The 9,655-nt window shown below is 35.6% G+C and overlaps 1 protein-coding gene across 1 annotated transcript; it reads left to right on the top strand.

Annotated features, from left to right (window-relative positions):
• Positions 1-7,261: 7,261 nt before the first annotated feature.
• On the top strand, positions 7,262-7,702 carry LOC143579370 (uncharacterized). Its single transcript, XM_077062698.1, has one exon. It carries the CDS (start codon positions 7,262-7,264, stop codon positions 7,700-7,702), a length of 441 nt encoding a protein of 146 aa, XP_076918813.1.
• Positions 7,703-9,655: the final 1,953 nt, after the last annotated feature.

Raw genomic sequence — 9,655 nt, 5'->3', positions numbered from 1 at the left:
GTAAAAGCTTGAACATATACTTCTTGACTTGAGTCGTCTACCCATTGAATGTCTTCACCTTCGACTTAGTTTTCCTTGTTATGGCTATAGATTCTTGTTCTTGACCATACTCCGTTGACTGCAACAAAAGATGAACAAAACAATATATTGAGCGTTGGTTGAGGCACGTATTCAATACGCTTCCCTTAAAACAGATTCTGGGTCTCTACTAAAGAGTCCGTCTATCTCCTAGGGTACAACAACTGGAACAGTGTGTGTACTGCCATAGATGACACTCGCACCCGAGATTGCATTAGGTAAAATGGTGTTATTGAAAAAAAATTATGGAATAATAAGATGGTGATGGAAACAAGTAGAGAGTACTCCTCTCTATAAGTTTTAACATATGAAGTCTTCAATTATTATTTCTCCAATAATTCTCTCTCTCTCTCTCTCTTGAGTGAGACACTGAATAACTCTTATATAGAGCCATGCATGGATGGAGAGTATCTTATTGATTAGAGACTTAATATATATTAGACATTAAAACTCTAATAAAGTGACATAAGTAATCTAGTTAAGAGAGATAAAACATCACTTAATAGTTTAGTCTTCAATTCACCACTTTAAGAGTCACATTTAATAAAATCATCAGATATCCATTCATAGGGTCGATAACACATTCGTTCATCAAGCTTACTAAACTTGAATATGCTGAAGCTTCTACTAGAAATATAGAAGCTAAGCATCACTCGCAAGAAGGCAACTATAATAGAAATTCATTGTTACCAATGAATAAGCTGACATTATAACATGAGGAGTTCATCTTCTAACAAAGAAGCTGACCTTCTAACATAAAAAGTTCACCTTCTAACAAATAAACTGACCTTTGATCATAAGAAGTTCGCATCCTATTAAAGAAGCCGACCTTCTAACATAAGAAGCTGACATTCTTATATGAAAACATCAAATCAATTAGAAAGTAAGCTTCCTCTTCTCGTTTCATCTTGTGCATGCCAAACATGAAAAGGAGGATCTTCGTAAAACAAAGTTTACAACAAAAGTAAATTCATGTTATACAATCAATTAATGTAGTTGTTATCTTTGATAATAATCAAATTGATGAATGAAAATCTCATTTTGAGTAAATAAAAACTTGTTTATTATCCTATCTAAGGGTGAGCCCCTTCAAATCAGGCTCCATGAGGTCCGGTGTAGTACCTACTCATATACAGGGTTGAGCTCCTAGGCCATATGATGCAGCGGTAAAACTAAACAGAAGATCGAATCACGTTGATTCAATCGAATACCATGATGAACTTCCAAACCCTAAAAATCTCACCTAAAGGTCAGGGAAAATGAAGAGAAAAATTAATTATCATAAACTTCAAGTCTAACTTTTGGAATTACATTAAAAGCATATAAAAAGACTTCCAAATACGAAATGGGCCTAAAATGGGCCATGGGCCAAACACAAACCCAAAAACAAAAAGATAAAAAGTGCTGAAAAAAGATAAAAAGGCCCAAAAATTTATTTAGGATGCGTTTTTGGGCTTCGGACAGGGGCCAAACTGTAGTTGGTTATTTGCCACAATGGGCTCCTCGTCTCAAGCTTCGATTTGACTGGTAATAGGCCTGAAATGGAGCTTCGTGGGCCAAGTTATGCCCGTTTTCGTGGGCCACCTTTGGAGACACGATCATGGGCCTCCAAATATAACATGGCCTGTTCGTCAATGCTTGGGCCTTCATCAGTCCCTCCTAGATAGACAAAATTTGACCTCGAATCTGCAGTGACATCATCATCAGACGAATCCCCATAAAATGGTAGCAGGTGTTTGACATTAAAAACATCCGAACAACGAATATGACTTGGTAACTTCAGACGGTAAGCATTCAGATTTATTTTCTGCACAATCTCCACTGGCCCGATTTTCTTGGCTGACAATTTGTTATACTCCCCAACTGAAAAATGATCTTTAGTTAAAACAACCCACCCAAAGTCTCCTGCTTCAAAATCAACTTGTCTTCATTTTTTATCAGCAGCCTGCTTGTACTTTGAATTGGCTTGAACCAGGTTGTCATGCACATCTTTATGAATCTCATGTAGCCCTTCAACAAAATCTTTCACTTTCTTAGGTGCAGAACCAGGAAGTGACATCAGGTCAAGGGGACCTCGTGACTGAGCAGAATAAACCACCTGAGCAGAATAAACCCAGTACTTCTATTGACAGCATGATTATGAGCAAACTCAGCTTGACATAGCTTTTGATCCCAAGACTTCACATGATCACCCACAAGACATCGTAAAAGATTACCAAGTGACCGATTAACAACCTCCATTTGCCCATCCGTTTGAGGGTGATAGGCACTACTGAAGCTAAGCTGAGTGTTCACCATTTTCCATAGGCTGTGCCAAAAATGACTCAAGAAACGAGTGTCCCGGTCAGAAACATTAGAAGATGGCAGATCATGTAAACGATAAACATCCCGAAAGAATAATTGAGCCACATTAACTGCATCTGTCATTTTCTTTCAAGGAATAAAGTGCACCAGTTTGGAGAATCGATCAACAACAACAAAGATCGAATCGTTACCCCTCTGAGTCCGAGGTAACCCCAGCACAAAATCCATACTAATGTCAGTCCAAGGCTTTGAAGGGACTGGTAGGCTCATCCTTGAGAATGAGAGGGAAATTTGATAAAATGGTTAAAACGGAAATCTTTTGTGGGTAAAGCGTATTGTCCGTGAAAGACAAGTAATGAAAGGACGGGCCATATTCAAGCCTCAATTATTGGTATGAAAACTGGAAATATTATAAAGTTTAAAAAATTGAATATGTTATCATATGATGCTTGGATAGGTTTAACGTTAGAGTATGCCGTGTAGCCTGTGATATAAATCTTAAACTGCTAGTTTAGTGTTTTACACATCATTGGCGTATGGTTTTATAACCTTATATCTTGTATTTATGGGATGCTTCAGGTCCGGAGACCATGGGTCTGTATGTAATCTATTCATCTGGGTATTCACAATTCCTAAGTGGGGTTGTGGATATTTAAAATAAAGCCAAAAAAGAGCAAACCCTTTTAAGTATATAAACATGATCACAAGAGTACAAAAGTACAAATTCACTACAGACTTGATCATCCACGCTGTTAGCCATGTGGAGTCCCCTTGCTCGCGTCTCATTACCATTAAGAAACGGACCACAAGGGACACGCTACATGTAAGCCCTACAGATGAAATTTTGCATGCTCACCTATGGTGATGGATTTGGGGTATTGCTTGATAACGGGGGTATGTCATGTTGTTGGGAACACTAGCTATTAATTAATTATACCATAATCGTATCTAATTGCTTCTTGATAGACTTTGATGCTTAAGCTTAGGTGGATAAACAATACCCTTGATCGTATTAACTATTCATAAAAAAAATAGAGCAATAAAAGTTTTAAATATGCTAATTTTGAGGTTTAAGTCAAGTTGGGGTGGTCTGGTCCGGTAAAAGCTGAAAATAAGCGAGTCTTAATTGTGTAAACCACTGAGTAATATTATTGTCGGATCTTATTTGTCCCGGTAAAGATTAAGGCATGGGTTTAAGTGGACAACAATATCGGTGATCGCAGTTTTTGCGTGTATCTAACCTTAAAAATAACTTATATGTTTCTAAGACCATATTTCCCGGTTATGATTCCATTGCAAAATGCTTTTTCAGGGACTAAAAAAGAGTAAGTTTGGGGATATTTGATATACGTCTATTTATACATCTTGGATCCCTTGTAAAGTTATGTTTATTTAATATTTTGAGTTCGTTTTAGTTCGTGTTTTGGTTATCTTTTATTAATTTAGGTTTTGAGTCAAGTATTTCATATATTTACATGTTTTATATCGTTTGGTGTCTTGAATGTTAAGCTTTAATTCTTTCTATCCTTTCATGCGAAGTTTGAGTTCGTTTTGCTCGTTAATGACTACATGATTATTCCACTTAGCGTTTCGATTTGTTTTCTTGTAGATGGTGGTTTGAAAGTCAAGGAAAAGATGATCTTGAAGGTTCTTAATGTTACTTTATGTTCAAGAAAGAGATCTAAGATGATTTAATAACAAATAACAAGCAAAAATTCGTAAGCTACTCATATGGGCGCCGCACCGCGCTAAGGGAAAAGGCAATATGCCTTCGCGGGGCGCCTAGGCCTTCTGGTCAGCAAAAAAAGCAAGCCGCGCCGCGCTAAGGGAAAAGGAAATAGTCCTTCGCGCGGCGCCTAGGCCTACTGGTCTGCGCGTTTTTGCAAGTCCAATCCCGGTATTCGCTTATATAAACATCATTATGTCCCTAGCCGAAGACACAATTATTCCAGGCTATTTTGGAGAGGTTAGAGCCAAGTTGAAGGTGTTTTTGGAGCTAGCAATCAAGGGAGATCATCGATCTTTCATACGGGTGTTCAAGGAACGATTAAGAAGGGTTCTTTCGTTCTTTTTCATCATCTTTGTTCACTATCTATCATGATTCTCTTTTGTTTTAGTTATTTGTTTTTAATTATAACTATACTAGGCTAGACTTCATGTCTACCTAGGTTTGATGAACATGTTTGATGCATGATTCTTGCTTTGGACTAATGTTTTGATTATGGTTTCGTTATTTTAATAGTAAAAGATTTGATTTTGCTTTCATGATGCATATGAATGTTTATTATCTTGATTGATTGTTAAGTATAGCTTCACATAGATCTTATATCTCTTGATTGTGTTCTTTAGATTTAGGGTTTATTTTTAATCATTACTTGGTGTTTTGATTATTGTGATTGAATGGGCCCATTAGATCATAGAAGCTTGTTGATAGTTGGTTAGGGTTATGAATGTTTTGCCAAATTCCAATAGTTGTAAGGTGAGGAGTTGTTCATGTGTCTTGGTCAATTGCATGCTAGGATAGATTGTGACAATATTCTTGCTTATTGTGTTGATCCATGTTCATGATATCATGTTAGCTTATCAAGTTATCTAGGGTTTAGTGTTTCGTAAGATTGCTTGCTTTAGATACTATTAATTAACCCTAATTGATGACTTTGCGGAAATCAATAATACTGATTGCTTAATAATCTAATAATTGTTATTTGGGATTTCGTTTGATTCAGTCAAGGGTCCTTAGGGTTTTGTTAGATGAATATGTTTAGAAATCAGTTTCCATAATCATGTTATTTGTCCATTGCTTGATGATTGTTGATGCATGGGATTCTTACCTTAGTAGATTCCTTCTCTGATTGGTTTCGATCTTGTGATTAATTGCTTGTTTTCTTGTTTGCTTGCTTATTTATTTTCTTAGTTTAATATTTGTTTAAAACCCCCCTTAAAACATTAATAATAAATAGTCGTGTCGTAAGTCGAGTCTAATTAGTTAATTTACGTAATTTATAGAGTCCCGTGGGTTCGATATTCCAGACTTACTTAGCTTTAGTACAATTGACCGGTTCACTTGCCGGTGTTTTGTGTAGTTGAGTCTTAAGTCTAGTTTTTATTACTTGTTTAGTTTAGTTAATATTAAATTGATTGTTTCCATCACATCAAATAGCAATTGTTTATTGTTAGAATTTTGTCATTTAGAACTTACAAGTTATAATTCATATTGTTAAATTTATTTTTTTTATTGTCACTTGCTTGAATATTGCGAGAATGGAGTTCTTTTACAGTTTACAACAAATGTATGATTTTTGAATTTTTGATCTTTTACTGCTTGAATTTATTGTCTTATAGGTGCTATGGAAAGTTTTTATAAACAATCTCTAGACCTAGTTTAGTTGATCTAGATAATCCTCCTTGGGATCCGGCCGATAGGAAAAGAATTTTGGATTACCTAAAAAATCAAAGAGATGAGATACGGAGAAATTATTGGATTAATGGACCTTGCCACGTGGTCATAAGTTCCCAAAAAGAAAGTTGGTAAGTAAAGCTCAACATTTCAGTCTCACTTGGTTTGATAAGTATGGTAATTGGTTAGAGTATAGCATAAAAGCAGACAAAGTATTTTGTTTGTGTTGTTACTAATTTGCAGATCATGTTGGAAACCAAGGTGGGCGTAATGTATTTTCAAAAGAAGGATTTAGTTCTTGGAATAAACCGATTAATTTCACATGTGGGTGACGTTGGTAGTGCTCACAATAAAGCACTTAAAAGATGTGAAGATCTACTAAATCAAAAGCAGTCTATCCCCACCGTTTTCCATAAGTAAGATGGTATTGTGAAGAGAGCAAATCGGCTTCGGCTAAATGCTCTTATTGATGAATGCAGATTATGTTTGAAAAACACGTTATCCTTTCGTGGTCATGATGAAAGTAAAACGTCTCTTTGCAAGGGAAACTTTTTGGAAATATGGGACTTAATTTATAAGCATAATGATGAACTTCGTAAATTACCAAAAGCTGAAGGTAATAATCAGTATTTATCTCCAAGTATTCAGAATGATGTTGCTAATTGTTTTGAGGAAGAAGTTCTAAATTCTATTCTCAAAGAAATTGGTGATGATATATTTGCTTTGCTAGTTGATGAGTCTAGTGACGTGTCAGAAAAGGAACAAATGGCAATTGTTTCGCGATATGTTGATATGCGTGGACTTGTTAAAGAGATATTTGTTGGTATTGTTCATGTAATGGACACATCTTCTTCAGCCCTCAAGTCTGCTATCGACACTTTTTTTTGTTAAATATGGATTAAGTTTTAAAAGGTTAAGAGGTCAAGGATATAATGGAGCAAACAATATGCGTGGTCAGTTCAATGGTTTAAAAGAAAAGACTTAGAAGAAAATGACTCGGCATATTATGTGCGTTGTTTTGCTCACCAGCTTCAGTTAGTAGTTGTAACGGTTGCAAAAAAAACATTTAGTTGTTGTCAACTTATTCGATAATATAAGCATTTTGATGAATGTGGTTTGCGGTTCTTGTAAACGAACAGATATTCTCCGTGAAAATGAAAAAGAGAGAGTAGAAAAAGAAATTGGCAGTGGCATACTTGAAACAGGGAGTGGATTGAGATTTCTTTTATACGACCCGGTGATACAAGATGGAATTCTCATTGCAAAACACTTTTACGTTTGGTTGATATGGTTCCCTCCATCATGAGAGTCGTTGAACATGTTACAGAGGAGTGCACTAACCCTTCTACCCAAAATCAAGCAATCAACATGTTAGGGTTTTTGAGCTCGTTTGAATTTGTTTTTTATTTGCACTTGATGTTACACATTCTAGGGCTCTTAGATATATTATCATGATCTCTTCAAAGAAAAGATCAAGATATTATGGAAGCTGTTTTATTGGATGAATCAACTAAAAGAAAGCTGCAAGACTTTAGAGAAAGTGGTTTTAATCCACTATTAAAGAAAATTTATTTATTTTGTGGAAAAAAAGATATTCAAATATTGAACATGGAAGAAGAGTACATTAATGAAAGAGGTCATAGATCTAAAAGGCAAAGGTATGATTTCACCAATCAACATTACTATAACTTTGAGCGTTTTAACACCGTTGTTGATATGCTAATTCAAGAGTTTGGTGATCGTTTTAATGAGATAAACACGGAATTACTTCAAAACATGACGGCTTTCATCTCGTATGACTCATTTTCTAAGTTTGATGAGTCGAAGTTAATGAGACTATGTGAATTTTATCCATATGATTTTGAAAGTCGGGAGAAAATCGCTCTTTCACATCAACTTGGCTTGTACATTGATAGTGTGTGAAAAGATGAAAGATATGATAACTTGAATGGTATTTCCGATCTTGCTAGAGTTATAGTGGAAACAAGAAAACATATTTCATTTCCTTTGGTGTATCGATTATTAAAGCTTACATTAGTTTTACCTGTTTCAACCGCAATGATTGAAAGATGTTTTTTGGTGGTGAAGAACGTAAAGACAAAGTTGCGTAATCGAATTGGTACGGATTTTTGGAATGCTTGTGTGGTTTGTAGCATCGAAAAAGAAGCGTTTGAAAGTGTTACGAATGAAGCTGTAATTAACCGTTTTCAAAAGATGAAATCACGTAGAGGACAATTGTAATATGTGTTTTGTTTTGTTTTGTTATATTTAATGAAGTCCATTTTTACATTTTCATGTCATGTATTTTTATTAGTTATATTTTACCCACACTGAGTTAAATGTCTGGTTCCGCCACTGAAGGGTGGCCATCCCAGGTTTGTTACAACCTTTACCCACACCTATTTCTGTTTTCACATACATCTCTATGGACTTTATTGGAGGCTCACCTAGAGTCAATGGTCAATATACTATTTTGGTAAATCATTGATAGATTTACCAAATACTATCATTTCTTGGCTCTTTCTCACCCTTACACTGCAGCTCAACTTGCTCAACTTGTCTTTGACAATGTTTTCAAATTACATGGGTGTCCTACCACTATCGTCTCAGACAGGGATCCTTTATTTTTAAGCCTCTTTTGGAAGGACTTTATGAGATTACAGGAAGTTCAATTGGCTTTTTCTTCGGCCTACCATCCACAAACTGATGGTCAGACAGAAGTATTGAATAAGTGCTTAGAAACCTATCTCAGATGCATAGTAATGGATGATCCTAGATTATGGCCCAAGTGGTTGGCATTGGCAGAGTAGTGGTACAATATCACCTAACATTCAGCAATTGGGATGTCCTCGTTTGAAGCACTTTATAGGATTCCTCCCCCATTACATATTCCATATATTCCCAATGATACAAAGATTAAATCTTTAGAAGAATGGTTCAAGAATCGGGAATCAAAGTTGGTACTTTGAAAGCTGATTTGGCTAAGGCTAAGAACAGGATGAAACAAATGGCTGACAAAAATCGATCTGAGAGACAATTTAATGTGGAGGATTGGGTTTATGTGAAACCCCAATCATATGTCAGGTGTCACAGCCCCCAACCCCTATACCCCGGGAGGGGAGCCGTGAACATTGATTGGTGGTATCGATGTTTATTAAATTATTTTGCATCGGAAAATTTCATCAGAACCGTAGTTAGGAAAAATGATCAGAGATATAAAAACACCATGATTATTATTATGATAAACCGGGAATTTAATCCATTTTGATACAAATATAAGTTTTATAGAGTTAAACTCTAATTTACAAAACACGTTTCTTTATTCTGGTGACAAGCCACTTATTTAAGCTGGAAGCCCGCAGACATCATTCCTTTGTCTCTAACAAGTCACCGGAAACATGTTTAAAATATTGGATCAGCAAGAAATACTGGTGAGTACATTCATTTGTAAATGACACATTTTACAGTTACAGCATTAAGATGTTTTTAATCCGCCTGCTTACAAATTACCGAAAGGTACTTGTCACTCGACCGTATCTATGACTGTGGTCATATTACTTATTAGCTAACAGTTGTCCAATAAGTAACGTGTAATAGCCCAGTAGGCAAGCCTTGTATACAAAACCCCACAATACCAGTAGTAACCATCCCGTAACTCTACAGAGACTTAATCACTGTAATATATTTAAAATAATTTTAAAAATATATTTCAAAACATTTAGATCATCCGCCATGAGTTTTATAGGTTTTGAAATCATCATGATAGTGTCGGAAAAACAGTTGTCTCACACAAATGTGTGTGGTACAAAAACTCGAATGTCTCACCTTGCAAGTTTACAATTAAGTAACACCTCCTGGTATTAAGCACCTAGGATA

The sequence above is a fragment of the Bidens hawaiensis genome, unplaced genomic scaffold (assembly GCF_021521415.1).
Source record: "Bidens hawaiensis isolate Kalapana, Puna unplaced genomic scaffold, B.hawaiensis_p1.1 tig00029683_1, whole genome shotgun sequence".
NCBI lineage: Eukaryota > Viridiplantae > Streptophyta > Magnoliopsida > Asterales > Asteraceae > Bidens > Bidens hawaiensis.
The sequence above is the reverse complement of the archived record's forward strand: the minus strand, read 5'-3'. Positions and strand labels throughout refer to the sequence as shown.

Excerpts from the sequence above, each read along its gene's own strand:
- LOC143579370 (XM_077062698.1), top strand. The coding sequence starts at position 7,262 with ATGGAAGCTGTTTTATTGGATGAATCAACTAAAAGAAAGCTGCAAGAC.